The 21,021-nt window shown below is 45.7% G+C and overlaps 1 protein-coding gene across 6 annotated transcripts in view; it reads left to right on the top strand.

The window, feature by feature from the left end:
• SFI1 (SFI1 centrin binding protein) overlaps nt 1–21,021 on the top strand; it is a 61,799-nt gene that overhangs the window by 38,567 nt on the left and 2,211 nt on the right. For 5 of the 6 annotated variants that reach the window (XM_044989938.1, XM_044989939.1, XM_044989935.1 and 2 more), the window contains exons 21-33: nt 785–887; nt 1,424–1,520; nt 4,074–4,234; nt 4,712–4,786; nt 5,439–5,513; nt 5,913–6,089; nt 10,859–11,121; nt 11,784–11,879; nt 15,219–15,501; nt 16,271–16,424; nt 19,128–19,226; nt 19,325–19,448; nt 20,513–20,624. In XM_044989938.1, coding sequence (XP_044845873.1) covers nt 785–887; nt 1,424–1,520; nt 4,074–4,234; nt 4,712–4,786; nt 5,439–5,513; nt 5,913–6,089; nt 10,859–11,121; nt 11,784–11,879; nt 15,219–15,501; nt 16,271–16,424; nt 19,128–19,226; nt 19,325–19,448; nt 20,513–20,624 — 1,819 coding nt within the window. The remainder of the gene's footprint in view (nt 1–784; nt 888–1,423; nt 1,521–4,073; nt 4,235–4,711; nt 4,787–5,438; nt 5,514–5,912; nt 6,090–10,858; nt 11,122–11,783; nt 11,880–15,218; nt 15,502–16,270; nt 16,425–19,127; nt 19,227–19,324; nt 19,449–20,512; nt 20,625–21,021) is intronic. The other variant, XM_044989940.1, reaches the window with a different exon arrangement.

Below are 21,021 nucleotides of genomic sequence, written 5' to 3'. Positions count from 1 at the left end.
ATGACACACAGTGTCAACTTGCCTCCTAGGGAAGACCCCCGTATATTCCCCCAACTCCCAAACACATACCAGTTCCATCCTTTGTCTTTATTCATAAACAGGGCTCCCTATCCCCCTCCCCCCCCACAGTTTTTCATCTTGTAGATTTCACAATCTCTTCTTTTGCCTGTGGTTCAGTATGCAAGTAGGCATAGAGTGTGAGGCGTGCAGTATACAAATGACCAGACAGAGAGAGAAGTGTCTGCTGCCTCCTGCCTGAAAGAGTTTCAAAGCCTTCTCCTTGTGGCAGAACTGTTCTTGTGGTGCCTGCTGGAGCCACAACTCAGAACAAACGTAGGATCAGACCCCAATAAACATATTGGCTACTAAACTACATCCTGTCCTTGTAGTGGATGGACTCTGCTATGATCTTAAAGTAATGGTGCTCTTGGAGCAGATATAGTTTGTCTTGTTTCTTACAGGTGGCAGGCCCAGGAAGGGCCTTGGTCACCCTGCATTATCTGCAGTCACTTTAGTTTTTTTGTATCAACTGAGAACTGTATTTCGCTGCTGTTGTGTTTTTTTTTCTTCAGTACCTGGCTGCACTTTCAGGCATGATGTCAGGTGCTTGGCTATGTTTAAGACACTAGAAACAAAGGTGGGTTTGTGGATAGAGCAATTTTTTGGGTTCCTCTCCATGAATGGAAATGTGCCAAAGGTCGAGCCAGCTTCCAAGAGGAGGGGAAAAGTATGTGGTGAAAATCACTGTTGATCTTTAGGTTTCTGTTTCCCACTTTGTCCTTAGACAGGTGCTGAGTATCTGGAGAGAAAATACTGTTGCCCTTGTGGGTGAAGCTAAGAAAGCTGTACAGGCAGAACTGCACTACAGGAGATCAACTCTCTCAAAGGTGGGATCTGTGTAGGGGACTTGGAGGCCATTTTAGCCAAGAAGTAGAACTAGTCCAACAGGAGTCACTTCAGGGAATAGTACAGTAGTACTTAGTCAGGGGAAGCTTACAGCTTCACATAGGAGCCACTACAAAGAAGGATGCAGAAGCTGGGGAACTTGCTGCTCTGAGTCCCAGCCTATCTCAGCAGGAGTCTCTGCTGGCACTGGCTGTGAGGGAATCCACAGCTTTTCGCTATTCCATTTCCTGGAAGAGAATAACACGGCAGCTTTAGTTGTGTGGAGGAAAACCCCTTCAAGAAATGCAAAGGGGATACGGGCTGAACGGCTGCTCTTAGGAACCCTGCTCGGGGGGCATAGAATTTTCCCCCAGAATTTAATAGAGGGTTTTCCCACACCTGCTGCAGTTCACTTGTGTGATGGGGTGATGGGAGGCACTTGTGGTACTGGTGATGGGAGGCACTTGACTTCAATTCTAACCTCCAAAGAGTCCTGCAGTATTAGTTTGTATCCTGTCCCTCTGCTCTGACTCCCTAGGTGCTACTCCAGTGGAGGGACGCTACCTGTCTGCGGGTGTACTGCCGTCAGCAGGAGGCAGAAGCTCTGAGGCAGGCCAGAAGGTGTTTGGATATGGGTGAGCCTCGGGGACGAGGAATGTAAAGCACTCTCCAAAGGACCTGGTCACTGTGTTAGAGCAGGGTGTGGCTTTGTTGCATGAATTCTGACACTCATTTGTTCGTGTGTGGAACCGAGAAGCACACATCTCTGTAAGGCAACCATGTATTTGCTCTGCATAGATGAGATGAACTGGCTCTGTCGTGAAGACTGTGTGGTAGTGACATTGTTCAACAGGGTTTTCTGCAATGTAATGGGTGTTCATGGGTTGACTAGCTGTGTACAAATTAAGAGATTGTTCCTAGGCTAGAAGAGATGGTCTAATGGATAGGACATTGGCCCAGGATTCAAGCAATTTGCCACAGGCTTCTTGTGTGACCTTGGACCAGTCACTAAATCTACCCTGAGCCTCAGTTCCTCATCTCTAAAATAGGGATAACACTTCCTCCTCGCAGGGGTGTTGTCAAGATAAAATTAATTAATGGTTGTGAGAAGCTCAAACAGTACAGTGATGAGGGCCAAACAAATACCAAGAGGTTCAGGCAAATCTTGATTAAAAGTAGGGCTGTTGATTAATTGCAGTTAACTCCCGCGATTCAAAAACATGAATCACGATTAAAAAAAATTGTGATTAATTGCACTGTTAAACAATAGAATACCAATTGACATTTAACAACTATTTTTGGATGTTTTTCTACATTTTCAAATATATTGATTTATATTACAACACAATACAAAGTGTACAGTGTTCACTTTATATTTTATTACGAATATTTGCACTGTAAAAATGATAAAATTAATATTTTTCAATTCACCTCATACAAGTACCATAATGCAATCTCTTTATCGTGAAAGTGCAACTTACAAATGTAGATTTTTTTTACATATCTGCACTCAAAAACAAAACAATGTAGAACTTTAGAACCTACAAGTCCACTCAGTCCTACTTCTTATTCAGCCAATCACTAAGACAAATACCGGTAAGTTTGTTTACCTTTTCAGGAGATAGTGCTGCCCACTTCTTATTTACAATGTCACTTGAAAGTGACAACTTTTGTAGCTGGCATTGCAAGGTATTTATGTGCCTGATATGCGAAATATTCATATGCTCCTTCGTGGTTTTGCTACCATTCCAGAGGACATACTTCCATGCTGATGAGGCTCATTACAAAAACATGTTAATTAAATTTTGACTGAACTTCTTGCGGGAGAATATTATGTCTCCTGGTCTGTTTTACCTACATTCTGCCATGTATTTCATAGTATAGCAATCTTAGATGATAACCCAGCACATGTTGTTCGTTTTAAGAACACTTTCACTGCAGATTTGACAAAGTAAAAGAAGGTACCAATGGGAGATTTCTGAAGATAGCTACAGCACTGGACCCAAGGTTTAACAATCTGAAGTGCTGTCCAAAATCTGAGAGGGGTGAGGTGTGGAGCATGCTTTCAGAAATCTTAAAAGAGCAACACTCCGATGCGGAAACTACAGAACCCGAACCACCAAAAAAGAAAATCAGCCTTCTTCTGGTAGCATCTGACTCATGATGATGAAAGTGAACATGCGTCAGACTGCACTGCTTTGAATTGTTATCGAGCGGAACCCATCATCAGCATGGATGCATGTCCTCTGGAATGGTGATTGAAGATGAAGGGACATATGAATCTTTAGCGCATCTGGCACATAAATATTTTGCAATGCCGGCTACAACAGTGCCATGAGAACGCCTGTTCTCACTTTCAGGTGACATTGTAAATAAGAAGCAAGGGCAGCATTATCTCCTGCAAATGTAAACAAACTTTTTTGTCTGAGTGACTGGCTGAACAAAAAGCAGGATTGAGTGGACTTGTCGGCTCTAACCTTTTACATAGTTTTATTTTTGAATGCAGTTTTTCCTTTGTACATAATTCTACATTTGTAAGTTCAACTTCCATGATAAAGAGATTGCATTACAGTACTTGTCTGAGGTGAATTGAAAAACAGTTTCTTTTGTTTTTTATAGCACAAATATTTGTAATAAAAAATAATAATATAAAGTGAGCACTGTATACTTTATATTCTGTGTTGTAATTGAAATCAATATATTTGAAAATGAAGAAAACATCCAAAAATATGTAAATAAATGGTATTCTATTATTGTTTAACAGTGTGATTAAGTGCGCAACAGCCCTAATTAAAAGTAACTAGGATTAATAATGCTTTCTGTCCAAGACTCACAAAATACTTCATACATTTTTGACTTAATGTTACAGCCCCGCCACTTACAGGTAGGAGGTGGTATTATCCCCATTTTCCAGATGAGGAAACTGAGGCACAGAAGTCAAGTTACTTGTCTGAGGTCATAACTAAAGTTATTGGCAGAGCTGGAAAGACATTGCAGGTCTCCTGACTCCCTATCCTATGCCTTAACAACAAGACCATCCTTCCTTCCGGGTGAAATATTATCGTAGGCACTGAGAAATATTGTCAAACAAACCTGGAGATTAAAAAGCTGGTTTCTTGGGTGCTCCTGACTAAGATAGAAATGGGCATCCTGCTGGTTCCTTGATTCATGGGTTCTTCTTGTAACAGTGCATTTAAGGGCCACGTTTCTTCACTGGAAGGAATTCACCACGAGGTCCTTGGTGCTGAGAGTCCAGCTAGACACTGCAGCTCAGCACCACCAGAGGCAACTGCTGCGAGAGTGCCTGGCAAAGTGGAAGCAGTATCATCTGCAGTGCATAGGAAAGATGGTGAGAAAAGGACCAGGGATAGTGAGAGGTGAAAGCTCTAGACTGAGGGAGAAAGCCCTCTCCGCAGCAGATGCCCCTTTAGAGGGGCACTTTTACAGACAGATTTCATTTCCACAGTCTAAGCTGGAGAGCAGTGGGAGCCTTGTGCAACATGGAGGAGTTGGCATCTCTGTGCATCACCTGTCACAGCATAAAGCCCTCGGGAGAAGGGAGTGGAGAGCATTCTCATTTGGGAGGGGAGATTGGGAAGGGCTGGGATTGCCCTGTGTGGACTGTTGGTGAGGGAAATCCATGCTGGGCTCAGGCATATTTGCCAAAGGCTGGACTGTCGAGCGCTGTCATACTGATGTTCTCTGGCTGTCATTAATGCTAATGAAAGGTTACTATGGGTGGGTCCCTGTTCTGCTTTTCTGCCAGCTGGCCCAGATAAGTGGTGTGTCTCTGTCAGTATGACTTATTGTGCTGATTCCATGACAGCTCCTGCAGAGACGGGGAGACCAGCTGATGGCTCAGAGACTCTGCTCTACCTGCTTTTCCTGCTGGAAGAGACAGGTGAGTCACTATCCCACAGAGACAGGCACTGAGCCTCCTGCTGGTCCTGTCCAACTTTCTCCTTCAGACTCCATCTGCGGCACTGAAATACAGCGATATGGGGGGAGTGTAAGGAAGCTTGTGTTCAAATATCCTCTGGGCTGGTGGCTCCGTTAGCATGAGGTACACCCATCCCTGTGGCCTTAGGGTAACCCTCTCAGCCTAAAGACAAGGGATGGAGTTCACTCAAATCCCCATCACCCACTTGCACTGGGTGTCGGTGTCGGCTGCAGTGTGCAAGGGTTGGCAATGTTTAAAGTAAAAGCCACCTCCAATGAATGATATTCAGCAGCTCTTTCTTGTGGCCAGTGGAAATGTCCCATGGGTGATGGGAGGCAGCCCTGCAGGCTAAAGAGTTAATCCTTTTGCTTTCAAAACTGAAAGGTTAATGCCTTTCAGCCGCTCCATAGGTGGGGCCTTTCTCTGAGCTTACATGCAGTGTGTGTGACCTTTACGAAGGAGTTGAAGGCACAGGGAGCTGATGCATTCTCCCACTGCAATCTCCATTGCCTCTGTAAATCACATCACTTCATCTTCTGCTGGGATCTCTGGGGTATAGCACATACGTGCCTAACCGCTGAACCAGGTGCTGTGTGATTTGTTTTGTTAACAGCTGGCACAGAAGCAATGGGAACGGCAGGAGACAGTGCGGGCACTGTGGCATTGGTCACTCTCGCTGCAGGGGAAGGTAAGGTGTGCATATGGTGCACTTTGGGGTCTGCACTGTGTATGCATGTAGGGTCAGCTCCCCTGGGCAGATGGGCCAGGGAGCACCTTCTCCTCTTTGTTTCATCTTCAGAGCTCCCTGTGCTGCTCTGAGGTGCTGGGTATCTTTGGTCCCTGACACTCCTCTGATAAAAAACATTGGCCTGGGACTCCTCTGTCTAACTCCAGCTGATTTCCTCACCCTGTCCCCCACCCCTTTAGTACAGAAACTAGCCATGATACACCTCTGGATGTTACTGTCCTGTGGAGGGACTTATGGTCTGCAGGGGGAGTTTTTGGTGTCTAGGTGTCTCTCCTCTGAGAGGCAGTAACTCTTGTAGCAGTGCTCTTGCAGCTTGCTGCTCCTTCTTTTTTACTGCAGGTGTTTGATGCCTGGCTGGGGTTTGCCCTGGAGCGGCAGCGGAAGAAAGGCCGCATTGAAAAAGCTGTAGTGGTTTACCGTGCTGCCCTGTTGAAGGAGGGTGTGACCCAGATCCTGACGTATATGGCTGGCATGAAACAGTTACGGGGGCAGCTTCAAGCCCAGCACCAGCTGAAGGTAAACAAGACTCACATCATTGCTCTGTCCTGGGCACTACACCTGCCCTGAAGCGAAGTGGGATTTCAGGTTTTATGTTCATTGCTTCTCTGATATAGAGATACCACTCTGTCCTCATCTCCCAGCAGACCTCATTGTCCCTTTGCTCAGTGGGGTCTGTAACACTTCAGACAGGTGCTGCTAGGTAGGAGATTGAAGTCCAGGACCTCCATGGTAGCATTTTCTGAAATGCTTCCAGTTCCACGCGCAGGGTCCCTTAAACAGGCAGAACTGCTGGGTCTCAGTGTGTGGATGAGACAATGGTGTAGAGAGGAGGGATTTAGATTTATTAGGAACTGGGGAAATTTTTGGGAAAGGGGGGCATATACAGAAAGGATGGGCTCCACCTACACCAAAATGGAAACAGATTACTGGCCCTTAAAATTAAAAAGGTCGTAGAGCAGTTTTTAAACTAAGGGTTGGGGAAAGCTGGCAGGTGCGTTAGGAGCATGTGGTTCGGACAGAGACATTCCTTGGGGGAGGATCTATTAATGGAGATTCTCTATGTCCTATAAGGAAGAGAGGATTGAAGATGATAAAATACGGGTAGGATCTGATGAGAAACAGTCAAATGAAAGAGTTCCATTTAATTACAGCTAAAAAGTGACTAGTTATTAAAGTGCTTATACACAAATGCTAGAAGTCTAAATAATAAGATGGGTGAACTAGAGTGCCTCATATTAAATGAGGATATTGATATAATAGGCATCACAGAAACTTGGTGGAATGAGGATAATCAATGAGACACAGTAATACCAGGTTACAAAATATATTGGAAGGACAGAACAGGTCGTGTTGGTAGGGGAGTGGCACTATATGTGAAAGAAAGCGTAGAATCAAATGAAGTAAAAATCTTAAATGAACCAAACTGTACCATAGAATCTCTATGGGTAGTAATTCCATGCTCTAATAAGAATTTAGCAGTAGGGCTATATTACCGACCACCCGACCAGGATGGTGATAGTGACTGTGAAATGCTCAGGGAGATTAGAGAGGCTATAAAAAAAAAATCAGTAATAATGGAGGATTTTGACTATCCCCATATTGATTGGGTACATGTCACCTCAGGACGGGATGCAGAGATAAAGTTTCTTGACACCTTAAATTACTACTTTGTGGAGCAGCTAGTCTGGGAACCCACAAAGGGAGAGGCAATTCTTAATGTAGTCCTAAGTGGAGCACAGGAACTGGTCCAAGAGGTGAATATAGCTGGACCACTTAGTAATAGCAACTATAATATAATTATATTTATCATCCCTGTGGTGGGGAAAACACCACAGCAGCCCAGCACTGTAGCATTTAATTTCAGAAAGGGGGACTATACAAAAATGAGAAAATTAGTTAAGCAGAAATTAAAAGATAAAACGCCAAAAGTGAAATCCCTGCAAATTGCATGGAAACTTTTTAAAGACACCATAATAGAGGCTCAACTTAAATGCACACCCCAAATTAAAAAACATAAGAGAACCAAAAAAGTGCCACTTTGGCTAACCAACAAAGTAAAAGAAGCAGTGAGAGACAAAAAGGCATCTTTTTAAAAGTGGAAGTTAAATCCTATTGAGGAAAATAGGAAGGAGCATAAACTCTGGCAAACGAAGTGTAAAAATATAATTAGGAAGGTCAAAAAAGAATTTGAAGACCAGCTAGCCAAAGACTCAAAAAGTAATAGCAATTTTTTTTAAGTACTTCAGAAGCAGGAAGCTGCTAAACAACCGGCAGGACTACTGAACGATCGAGATGCTAAAGGAGCACTCAAAGATGAAAAGGCCATTGCAGAGAAACTAAATGAATTATTTGCATCCGTCTTCATGGCTGAGGATGTGAGGGAGATTCCCAGACCTGAGCCATTCTTTTTAGGTGACAAATCTGAGGAACTGTCCCAGATTGAGGTATCATTAGAGAAAGTGTTGGAACATATTGATAAACTAAACAGTAATAAGTCACCAGGGCCAGATGGTATTCACCCAAGAGTTCTGAAGGAACTCAAATGTGAAATTGCAGAACTACTAACTGTAGCTTGTAACCTATCATTTACATCAGCTTCTGTACCAAATGACTGGAGGATAGCTAATGTGATGCCTATTTTTAAAAAGGGCTCCAGAGGTGATCCCGGCAATTACAGGACGGTAAGCCTGATTTCAATACTGGGCAAACTGGTTGAAACTACAGTAAACAACAAAATTGTCAGAGACACAGATGAACATAATTTGTTGGGAAATAGTCAACATGGTTTTTGTAAAGGGAAGTCATGCCTTACCAATCTACTAAAATTCTTTGAGGGGCTCAACAAGCATGTGGACAAAGGAGATCCAGTGTACTTAGATTTCCAGAAAGCCTTTGACAAGGTCCCTCAGCAAAGGCTCTTAAGCAAAGTAAGCAGTCATGGGATAAGAGGGAAAGGCCTCTCATGGATTGGGAACTAGTTAAAAGATAGGAAACAAAGGGTAGGAATAAATGGTCAGTTTTCAGAATGGAGAGGGGTAAATAGTGGTGTCCCCTAGGGGTCTGTACTGGGACCAGTTCTATTCAACATATTCATAAATGATCTGGAAAAAAGGGATAAACAATGAGGTGGCAAAATTTGCAGATGATACAAAACTACTCGAGATAGTTAAGTCCCAGGCAGAGTGTGAAGAGCTACAAAAGGATCTCACAAAACTGGGTGACTGGGCAACAAAATGGCAGATGAAAGTCAATGCTGATAAATGCAAAGTAGTACACACTGGATAACGTAATCCCAACTATACATATAAAATGATGGGGTCTAAATTAGCTGTTACCACTCAAGAAAGAGATCTTGGAGTCATTGTGGATAGTTCTCTGAAAACATCCACTCCGTGTGCAGCAGAAGTCAAAAAAGCGAACAGAATGTTGGGCATCATTAAGAAAGGGATAGATAATAAGACAGAAAATATCATATTGCTTCTATATAAATCCATGGTACGCCCACATCTTGAATACTGCGTGCAGAGGTGGTTGCGCCATCTCAAAAAAGAGATATTGGAATCGCAAAAGATTCAGAAAAGGGCAACAAAAATTATTAGGGGTATGGAACGGCTTCCGTATGAGGAGAGATTAATAAGACTGGAACTTTTCAGCTTGGAAAAGAGATGACTAAGGAGGGATATGATAGATAAAATCATAACTGGTGTGGAGAAAGTAAATAAGGAAGTGCTAGCTACATAGGGAACAAATATTTAATAATGAGCTCTTCAGTGTAGCAAAGACAGATATAACATGATCCAAGGCTGGAAGTACGACCTAGACAAATTCAGACTGGAAATAAGGTAAATTTTTGACAGTGAGGATAATCAACCTTTAGAATAATTTACCAAGGGTCATGATGAATTCTCCATCACTGACGATTTTGAAATCAAAATTAGGTGGTGGTGTGGTTTTTTGTTTTGTTTTTGTTTTTCCTGTGAGGGGGAACCACCACTCTAGGAATTATCTTGAGGAAGTTCTATGGCCTGTGTTATATAATAGGTCAGACTAGATGATCACAGTGGTCCCTTCTGACCTTGGAATCTATGAATCTATTTACTCCTTCTCATAACACAAGAACTAAGGGTCACCAAATGAAATTAACAGGCAGCAGGTTTAAAACAAACAAAAGGTTGTATTTTTTCACACAATGCGCAGTCAACCTGTGGAACTCCTTGCCAGAGGATGTGAAGGCCAGGACTATAACAGGGTTCAAAAAAGAACTAGATAAGTTCATGGAGGATAGGTCCATCAATGGCTATTAGTCAGGATGGGTAGGGATGGTGTCCTTAGCCTCTGTTTGCCAGAAGCTGGGACTGGGCGATGGAATGGATCATTTGATGATTACCTGTTCTGTTCATTCCCTCTGGGGCACCTGGCATTAGCCACTGTCAGAAGACAGGATACTAGGCTAGATGGACCTTTGGTCTCACCCAGTATGGCCAGACGGTCTCCTCATGATCATCGAGTCCAGGGGTGGCCAAACCTTGGCTCGCGAGCCGCATGCGGCTCTTTTACAGTTAAAGTGTGGCTCGTGGAGGCTCCCCCCATTCTCCACCTATCAGACTTTGGGGGAAGCTCAGGATCTCTGCCTTGCAGCAGGGTGGTGGGGCAGGGGCTTCTGCCCAGTGGGAAGGGGGTAGGTTTAGGGGCTTCAGCCCTGCAGGGCACACCTGCCTGGGCGTGGGGCTTCAGCAGGAATGGGGCAGAAGCCCTGAACCCTGGCAGGTGCCTCCTGTGGGGCAGAAGCTCTGAGCTCCAGCAGATGCGCGACAGCTCCCGAACTTCTGAAGATTGTCGTATGTGGCACGGAGGGTCAGTAAGCTTGGCCATCCCTGATCTAGTCTGACCTCTTGCACATTGCAGGCCACAGATCCTCACCCGCCCACTCTGGTATTAGATCCATAACTTCTGGCTGAGTTATGCAAGTCCTCAAATCATGATTTAAAGACTTCAGGTTACAGAGAATCCACCATGAGCACTAGTTTAAACCTGCAAGTGACCCGTGTCCCATGCTGCAGAGTCTGCCAATCTGACCTGGGGGAAAATTCCTTCCTGACCCTAAATATGGCAGTCAGTTAGACCCAGAGCTTATGGGCAAACCCAGCAGCCAAACACCATCCTGTTATCCATTGCTACTTCCCAAGGACATCCCTTCCTTGGAGAAGCCTCCTTCCTGGGTGGCATGATGCTGCTTCCCCCTACTCTAATCCGTCAAACGACCTGATTCTCTTTCTGCTTGGCAGGCAGCCTACAGCCTTCACCAGACAGTGTATCGTTGTGCCATGCTGTGGAAACGAAAGGCTCTCTGCAGGAACCTGGACAAGCCTCACTCCTCTCTGCCTTCTCTGAAGAAGAGGGTGACATTTAAGATGCCCAGGCCTGATGCCAACCCTGGGGCAGGAGGAGACGCAGCAAAGGCAGTGACTCTGTGCCCTGTGCCGCAGCCCATGAAGAGCGACGATTTGCCGTTCCTCCTTGCTGCTGGGGATTCGGTTCTTAGTGAGCTGTGAGTGTCAGGTTTCAGCACATCCTGCATTACACTCGCATTGCATTTCTGAGTTCATTTCTTAAATCCCACAGTGGCTGCTGTGAATTTCCACACAACTTCCCCTTCCCTCCTGATGCTGCACGGTATGTCCATGAATGCTGAGTTATAATAGAACTGCTGCATAATGTATACAGCTGCCCATGAATAATGGAAGGACTCGTGACTCTTCTTTGGCAGCCCATTACTAGCCCAGCTTAATGACTTCCCAATGGAACTTCCTCACTGTATGGCAATGGATTACTGGGGTCCTGGTGATCTCTAAGTGGGAGCTCTCACAGGAATGCCTGCAAAGTGGTGCAGGGATAGAAATATTACCACCATGAAACTCATCTGACCACAGCGAGGTCCCAGAGCTGCCACTAAGCCACACAGTGCTAGGTGTTAGCTGTGCTGAAATCGGTCAGTCCTCTCCCCGGCTTTATGGGAAAGGGGAACTATGTGCTTTCTGAAAGCTGTTCCCTAAAAATCTCTTGCCAACCTTGCTGGTGATCTCATGCTGAGAGTGCATTTTGTGTGGGCAGGGGGATGACTGGGGAGGGGGGATTTTGTAAAGCTGCCTCAGTCAAGGACAGGAGTCCCTGGGATCTTAGCCATTGCCTAATTTTTTCTCGTTTTCCCAGAAACGCAGTCCGCCAGGCAAGACTACAGCCCCGTAGACCTGACTTCCTGCTGCAGTCTCTGGAGAGAGAGGGCTTGTTGGGGATACCTTTCAATGAGTAAGAACACTCGCTCTTTAAAAGTAGGGGAGGAGAATCTAATTGGAGTGGTGATTGCAATGACCCTCTTTCTGTGCTCCTGCCATGCTAACTGAATGTACCACCTTGTGAGCTGTGAAATGTATTAAGTTGTGTTGAGATCTTACTTTACATAGACGTCTCTTCTGTGCAATATGAAGGGCAGCACAGTGACACGAAAAGCTTCAGATTGCTTACACAATGGAACAGAATAACGGAGCAGTCAGAGGGGTTAACCTACCATGTGCTAAGAGCTTAGTTTCACCAGTACATAAATTTGAGGGAAAGACTGAATTTATCTAAAACACAGTGTGCCCCCCAAGAGAGGCGCAAGTTCTACTCTGCAAAGAGTCTGCGCAGAAAGGCTTTGGAGCTGTCTGTGTTCGGAGCCTCAATGAGTTCCAGAATTTGTGGGCTCAATTTACAAGCAAAAGGTGTTTTTCCTAACTGCCTGCCCTGCAGCTTAACATGGAATCTGAGTGTCACACTGGCTACTTTCTGGCTAATGGAGCCTAAACCCTGCCCTCATTTGCCCCGAGACACCAGACAATCCGAATGGAACTGAATTTTGGCCTTGCCGTTGGAACCTCATCAACAATTTTGTTAATGAGGTGTGAGCTAGAATAGACCCCTGCTCCCCCCTGTCTTGGCTGAATTTGCTCTGCAGGGCTAAGAGGAGTAAGAATTATTTCCTAGTCAATAAACAAACCAGAGCTGACCCTGAGGCCCCACAGGGTGCAGAGCTGCTGAGCAAGGAGTTAGCATTTTTGCAGTCACTCTTCTGCGTGTGATTTACAGTGCTGAGGATGCTCAAGGAGACACCTGTTATGCTGTCAGTGCTAGTTCTAGCTATGAGATCACTTCTCTCAGAAATGAATGGGTTGAAGCTGCACCTGCTGTAGAAGCAAAAGTTTTTCAACAGGAAAACCTTATTGAAAGTATTTAGTAGGCTCTTTTCCATGCTCTCTTTAGAAACCCCACTTCTATAGCTAGTGGTGCAGCGTCAGAGAGAGGGAAGATACTGCAGTTCAGAGAAGTGTCTCTCTCCATTCTCTGTGCTGTCTAAACCTGGGTCAGGTCCCCACTGCTGGGACCAAAATGATGTAGAAATATACTCCCTGAACACTACCCTTTTTTAAAAAGATGCTGTCAACAGGTTCAGGTTAAAATGCTCTAGGAGGGGAGATACCAGGCACCTAAGATCCCTGTAAGCTGCAGGGCCGTGCAGCTTCCAGTATTAAGCCCTGCACTGGGGCTCAGGGTGCGGCGGGGAGAGATGCCTTTCCCCCAGCATGGACCTGCCGCGCCGGGAAGAGGTGGCCCTCCCCGCCAGCCCCAGCATGGACCTGCCCCGGACTTGCCGCGGAGGGGAGAGGAGCCCCTCCCTTGGCCCGGCCTGGCCCGGCCCAGCCCAGCCCCACCCGAGCTGCTGGAGCTGGGGAGAGGCACCTCTCTCCGGCCTGAGCTGCTGCGGCGAGAGCAGGCTGTGGGGAGTCCTCTCTCTCCCCACTGCAGCCCTGGGACAGCCTGCACCCAAACCCCCGCCTCCCTGGCCCACCCCAGAGCCCCCCCCCCACATACCCCAGCCCTGAGCCCCCTCCTGCACCCTGAACCCCTCATCCCCAACCCCACCCCAGAGCCTTCACCCCCAGCTGGAGCTCTGACCCCCTGCACCCAACCGTTTGCCCCAGCCCTGAGCCCCCTCCTGCACCCCGAACTCCTCGGCCCCGCCCCCCACATGAATTTTGTTATTTGCACCAATATGAAGGTGACATGTCACACATCACCTCCATGCTGGAGCACATAAGAAAATTCATTCCGCACATGGACGTAAAAAATTAGAGGAAACACTGCCAGGCACCATCTCTATCTGCTGCTTTTTTGATCGTTAATGATTGTGTTGGTTCTTCCAGGCTTGCTGCCTTGTGACAGTGCTACCCGTGGGAGCCAGCTGAGGTCACTCAATTAGGGTGAACTGCAAACAGGACGGGGGAGACAAACCCCAAAAGCTGGTGGATATTCCAATACTTAGGTTTACCAAGCCAGCACAAAACAGCTTCTACAGTACCTCACTGGTTACTTAGAAGTCCAAACAACGCAGTTCCCTTAAAGTGCCCAGCCTCAGGCCTCCATCCAGACACACCTGTCAAATATGATGATGATTACTGAAAACCGTATCTCATCATATAAAAGAAAAGGTTCTTCCAATCCCAAAGGATCAGCCACATACCCAGGTCCAATTATAACTTAGATTTTACCCAAAATACACACTATTAGCCAATTCTTATTAACTAAGCTCAAATTTATTAAAAAAGAAGAGTGTGTGTGTTGGTTAAAAGATCAATATACATACAGACTTGACTTCAATTCTTGAGGTTTAGATACCTAGTAGAGATGAGCTTGTAGTTGCCAAAAGTCCTTTTAGAAATAGTCCATAGGTTATAGTCCAATGTCCATATTCAGGGTGACTCCAGTCAGTGACTGGGGATCTCAGTCCTTATGGCTTAAGGTTTCCCCTTCTTGAAACCCAAAGCAGATCTGAGATGAAGTAGGATCATGTCCCAGGGTTCTTATACATTTTCAGCAGCCTTTTGGCTTGAGAAAACAATAGGCTTAACTCCTTCTCCCAAACATCCTGGCAATTAACACAGGGTAATTTATCCATTGAACAGTTTAGATACAGGTTACCACAACCTTCAAAGAGACACACAGACAATAATACTATTTTACTCAAGTATCTTCCTAAATGTTAATATGTCTTTTTTGATCTTTGAATTAAAGCCATTGCAATAGACAAGACTTGTTTGCTTACATTACAAGACCTGAGCAAACATCTACCCTTCTACCTCTAACAATGCAGACTTGCATTTCAAAGCTCTATTCATTGACATATCTTCCTAACCAGTTTTTAAAGTTTGGCCATGGGTCAGGTTAGTCTGTGAGTTAATTAACTCTTTCTGGCCCTGTCACCTTTCAATGAGATATTATATTACACTCATACCGTTACATGCCTGTTAAAGAACTTAACATGGATCCTAACCAGGTTGCTATTGTCCCTTATCAACAGTGCTTTTCATAGCAGGAGCAGCACAGTTTCTTATGATCCTGTGCCACAGATTGAAGGCAGTGTTGCTAAGCAACGTATACGGTATTTTTCAGTGACTTACCAGGCTGTCTGACTCTTTACAGTGGATTAACCTCCACTAGGGTGAATGGTTATAACTATGTGTTCCCCTTCTGGCTACTCTGGATTGAATATAAAGAAGACTATGGGGCTGGCTGGAAAGTAACAAACCCTTCTCCCTTTCCTTCCCCTTCTAGACTGGAGGTACCAGAGGTGCCTTTGCCGCAAATATCCATGAACAAACATCCTGCTCAGGCTGGGGCCTTACTTGCCTCAACTCAAACAGAGCAAAGCAGCTGTAATCAGCTGTTCCAGATGGATAGCACTAGTTACTCCTCATGCCCCCTTACTGTGCCTACCCCTCTAACTTGTCTACCATCTTGGACACATGGCACATGCCATCCTGCTCAGACTAGTCCAAAGCCAGTGCTGTTGCCTCCCTCGTCCTTCACGTCACGTTTGAGATGTGAATCAGAAAAGGTGAGTTTCATGCAGAAGTAACTAGAATACCGGACAACTGGAGTTGGCTGATGCAGCTTTACTATCCGACTTTCTTCCAGGGCTCCCACCCCTTCTTGCCTGAGCTGGCCTGTGCCGCCTCTAGCTCCTGGTCCTGCCTTTTTAATAGAGCAAGTTAGATAGGCTGCAAATGCACATCAGTCCTTTCTCCTCCACTTGCCACTGTCACTGCAGTGACAATCTGCAGCAACAGTTTGCTTTTTGGCTAATTGATGTGTGGGGTATTGCACTAGAATTCACGTCTTTCCTGGTCCTGTCCCCTTCCCAGCAAGGTGTCATTACTAGCTGCTGACATCTGAGAGTGCTGCTCTATCAAAGGGTTCAGAGTAGCTACAGCCAGATGAAATCTAATTGAGACTGACTAAATTCAGCCGCCGCTTGTATGCCTGCAGGTTTCTTTAGCAAACAAATGGAGGGGAAGGGAGGAATGGGATTCTGCAAACATTTGAACAGCATTTAAATTCCTCTGCTCTATTGCAGAAGGGAGGAGTTGTTTACCCTTCCAGAAGGCATGGGAAAGCTCTGACTTCATGAAATATCATGTAAGGAGCAAGGCTGACTACAGGCACCTGTGGACACCAAGTAAATCCAGGGTCCCCCTCAGTGGAAGGAGGGCTTAGGATGTTAGGCCATGTACAGAGAGTCCTGTTGTGGCCCTGCTCACCCGAATCCTAGCCGAGAGGTGAGATGGCTGTATTTGTGTCACCTTATTGTACGCCTGGCTTTGTAGAATGAAGGTCAGCCCCGGAAGGGTCACCTGGAAACTTTTCTCCAAGACCCTCAACAGGCCACTGTGGGGAAGGAGAGGAAGCAGCCAAACTCACAGGCACATCTGCTGCTGCGCGAAGTTGCCACAGGAAAAGAGAGCAGGCCAAAAACTGCAGGTATGTTCTCAGTCCTAAATTACAGCAGCCATCCCTGACCTGGCAGCACTGAAAGCCTCCCCCAGTATATGCAAGATTGGGTTGGGGAAGAGGCAAAGCTACCTGCTCATTGAGTGGGAGGGAGCTGACTGTGTGTTGGAGGAAGAAGTCAGCCATTTGTTTTTTGAAAGGGAAGATACAAGTGATACAATTTTCTATGCTCCAGGGTGTTCAGAGGATTAATTGAGAGACAGGTTCTCCAGAAGTGAAGGGTGGGAACCTCTAGGGGAGTGGTCCCCAACCTTTTCGTCTGGTAGGTGCTAGACGAAGGACCACCATGGCGGTGGAGCACCCGCCGAAATGCTGCCGAATTTCGGCGGTGATGCCTCTCGATGACGCCACTTGCCGTCAACAAGTGACGTCATCGAGAGGCGTCCCCACCGAAATTCGGGGGCAACGCCTCTCGATGACATCACTTGTTGGTGACAAGTGTCATCATCGAGAGGTGTCCCCGCCAAAATGCCGCTGAAATTCGGCGGCATTTCGGTGGGTGCTCTCCCGGGGGCCAGGACGCGGGCGCATTAAGATGCTCCCGTGGGCTCCATGGCGCCCGCGGGTACCACATTGGGGACCACTGCTCTAGGGCCTAGCCTGGCCAGAGAGACCAAGAGCAGAGCCTATTTTAATGCCGGGGAGTTCATACAGCATAACCCAAATACATACTCCTCCCTGCCTCATAGAATGGTAGAACTTGCTAGAGAAGATGTCCCATAACGCAAGGAACAATTTCACTGATACAAGTAGTTTCTGGAGTACTGCTTACCATCAAAGGCATCGAAAACACTCTGAGGGCTCCAACAAGGGTAAGGGCTAGGGAAAAGAGGTCAAGTGTGCAGCTAAAACCACAGCTTTGGGTTTTAAGGAGAGAACCCAATGGAGGGAGAGGGATAGTCAAGGAAGCACGTGACACATTATAGCATTCATCACAGCAGTGCTTTGATCGAATGCCAAATTTTCCGTGAACCGTAGTGAGCAGTTCAAAGTGCTTGTCTGCACTACGGCCAGGATCTGCCTTTAATTAGAAGCATGAAATACAGGTTCTAAATGTTCCATAGGATTGGGGTGAGGTGCTTCCGCCTAATGTAAATTGTACAGTGCGTATCTGCTGCTTGTTCTTCCTGGCCCAAAGCATAACAGGTCCAAAACCACAGATCCTTAGTGCTGCTCAGCCATACGCTGAAGGACCCTACAACTCATGCATACGCAAGTTGAAGTTGGAGTGAGTCAAATGAACAGTAACTAGTACAGGCTCTGTAGGGTACTGTATGTTGGAAATCTTGGCCCATGCTCCTTTAACCTCTTGTGGGTCATGTTCCAGTCACAGGTGAAGAACCACTCTGCTGTTAGCCCAGGAAGAGAGGCTAGAGGTGGTGGGGTGTCTATTTTGATAGAATAAATAGGCTCAGAGAGTTAAAGGCGTTTACTTGACCCTGTCACTGTGCAACATTAAATAGTCAAACTAGGCTCAGCATTTTGAATACAGAAACCTCAGCCTGCCTAGTACCAGGCCAAATACACCATTAAACATCTTTTTAACCTTTTATTAAAGATCGAGGAAAAAATCAAAACAGTTGAAGCATTTGAAATGTATGTAATATATGAAGCCTTTCATTTTAACACTATCCCTTGTTCTCTTTCGCTTTGGCTGTAGAGTGTTTGTATAAGGACTCTGCCCACCCCCATTTTTGACAGTCTTTTAGATGGTAATAACTTGTCCTTTTGGGGGGGAATAGAGAAAATTAGTTGAGAAGGGCTGGAGCTATAGTTAGTTTTAAAGTCTGATCCTGGTTCCTTGCAAACAGGACAGATACACACTAAAAGGGAGAGAAAAGAACAGTACAGAGAGAAAGTGCAGCTTCTGTCGCTAGTGCTGAATTTTACTTACAGCCCTGCTGCTGGAGAAACACAGGCCCAGTATGTGGCACACCACTCCGAGGCCTGGCAAACTTGTACCAGCATCAGGCTTTGCTTTTAGCTGCCTTTCTGGTTGCAGGCTCACAGCACTGTTGCAAAAGTGGCAGTCTTGGCAGGCTAAGAAAGACTCTTAGTAGAAAGACGCAAAAGGAAACAGAAGAAATAAGGTGCGGGAGGAAAATGATGCATGAGAGAATAGGTGAAAGCCAGAACCAAAGTTTTACACCTCAGGTGGTATTTGGAATTTACCCAAAGCTAGTGGACATGGTGATGTCATCTGTGTCCATCTTGAAATCAAGAGAGTGAAGGGCCAATGGTGTCCCAAAGGATCCTGAGGTCTCAGGAGATGATGTGAGTGGAAGCCATGATATGAAGCTTGCTCCCTTTAGTTCACCCATCTCAATCCTCCCCCAAAGTCTTTTTTTTTTTTTAAAGGACCTCAAAAGTCAAGTAATGAGCGAACTAGCCCATCTTCTCGTTGTTCTGCTCACCAATTAGGCCTAATTTCTGACAAGTTTTTCTGTTTGACTTCCAGTCCCCCATTTTTTTGTTTACCAGACATAACATAGTCACTGATTTAAAGCAGGCGGCCTTTTTGTTTGGACTAATTCAGTCTGTCTTAATTGTTGCTGACTCTTACAAGCAATTTTATGTAACAGGCTGAGTTGGACTTTCATTATCTCTTCCCATCAACACTTACTGTTAGAGGTGATTGGATCATTTTATAAACTTTTATCCACTTTTCCACAGTCAAGCACACAAGTGGGATAGGTCTTTCAGGCTCCAGTTATTACAACAGAGGCAACACAGCACATGATAGCAATGAGAACCCACAGGCACGGCACAGTGGTAAGTTTTTGCTTACAAGCCTGTCTGTTTCCCAGAGAGGAAGAAGCAGGAAATAGAACCTCAACCGCATCATGTGTGTGCTTTGTGTTTGGTTTCAGTTGAAAGTCAGAGGAGGCAAGGCTATTCCACAGAGGGAACAGAGCTGCAGAAACAGCTGGAAGCAGAGCTCCAACACATCCGACAGCAAATGCAGCATTACCACGATAGCAAGCAGGAGCTCAAGTATGTAGTGAAGTCCCCTTTAGCCAGCCTCACTGAGTGCTCTTAATCCAGTGTTGTATTTTATATGGAAGTACAGTTCTGCTCTGAAAAGTGACACATTCTTACTCAGCAGATCTGTCTCCTAGGCCTGTTCAGTTACATCTGCTGACCTAAGAATAAGAGTTGTGTTTTTTTTGTTTACTCCTATTAGACCTGTACTACCAATACAGCTTGGAGGGAGTTACCTTTTTGTGCATCCTTGGCAATTGTTTACTGTTACCTGTAGCAACCACTGAAGGAAGTGTAGCTATACCGGTGACACTGAGGGCATAATCTGAAATCAGTGAGTTGAATTGGTATAACCGAGTCAGAATGTCGTCTTCAGACTCTCCTCCTCATAAATTCAGACTCCTAGTAAAAACCCCAGCTTGGCTCTCAGATCCCAGCCTGATTTTGTAGAATAGGCAGTTAGAAAAACGTTGAAGTAAGTAGTTAATTAAAGACAAACCTATAACCCTAAGTGGGATTGTAGTCACATTTCAGAGCGGAACCTACTGCTATGGGAAAGCAGCAGCAGTCGACCAAAAGTAGGAGAGGAACACCCAACCTTTCTTGTATTCTCCAAGGACCCTTTCTCACCATTTTCCTTCTAACATCCAGAGCCCAAAGACTGGAAAATGGGTCCCTTATATGGCAGTGGTGAAGCCAGTTTTTCCTACAGTGGGTCTGATGGTGCCTAATGTTTAGAATATTCCTGAAACTTATTTTAAACTGGCTCTTACCACCCAGCTTCCAGCTAATACGCTGTGGCTTGGGTTTCATCCCTAAGTACTTATACCTCCCCACCTGGCAGCCAGGCATTGCATGTTGACTGCTAAAAGGCACTGTAAATGCAATCTTTTACAAATGATCTAGAAAGAGCAGTGACGCTGAATTCCTTCCCATCAATGTTTGCTGGTAGTGAGTGTCCTGGGCATCTACAACTATTGATGCAAATGAGTTAAATGCACAATGAGCCTTCCGTGTCTCACCCTAGCTTGCTGTGATCCTGTTCAGAACAGGCCCCATTTAACCTGTCCCCTCAGGTCATGCCGGCGGCAGGCGCGCATTCTGCACAAGTGGCTGGAAATGAGCACTGTGGGCACGGGGGCAGTGGAGCACGATGTTGCGCAGCATGTTCAAGAAGAGCTGGATCAGGTATGTGGACAAGTAGTGGTGTGAAGGCCAGTCCCACAGTTCCTGAGTAAAGATTATGACACATGGTACCGCACAGAGAAATGGAACGTGCCCTGAACGGATTTAGTCTAATTTGGATGATTGTGAAACAAAGGCTGAAGGCACGAGGAGGCAGTTGTGGGAGATTAGTAATAGGATGATGGGGAAACTGTTCGAAGCAAAGGGGCTAGTGAGAAACAAGGCACAAAGTCGATTAAACTATTCACATTTTTCTCACTGCACTACAGCTACCCAAGGAGTAACCCAGTTCTGTCACTTGATACTTTCCTATTCAAGGGGGGTAGTGTGAGAGCTGCTCAACCAAACAGCAGCAGAATGCTTCCAGCCTCAACTTGCTGGAATGAATCGTTCCTGACTT

Source organism: Mauremys mutica, chromosome 16 (assembly GCF_020497125.1).
Source record: "Mauremys mutica isolate MM-2020 ecotype Southern chromosome 16, ASM2049712v1, whole genome shotgun sequence".
In the NCBI taxonomy this organism is placed as follows: Eukaryota; Metazoa; Chordata; order Testudines; family Geoemydidae; genus Mauremys; species Mauremys mutica.
Note: the sequence above shows the minus strand (reverse complement) of the source record. Positions and strands in the feature narration are given on the sequence as shown.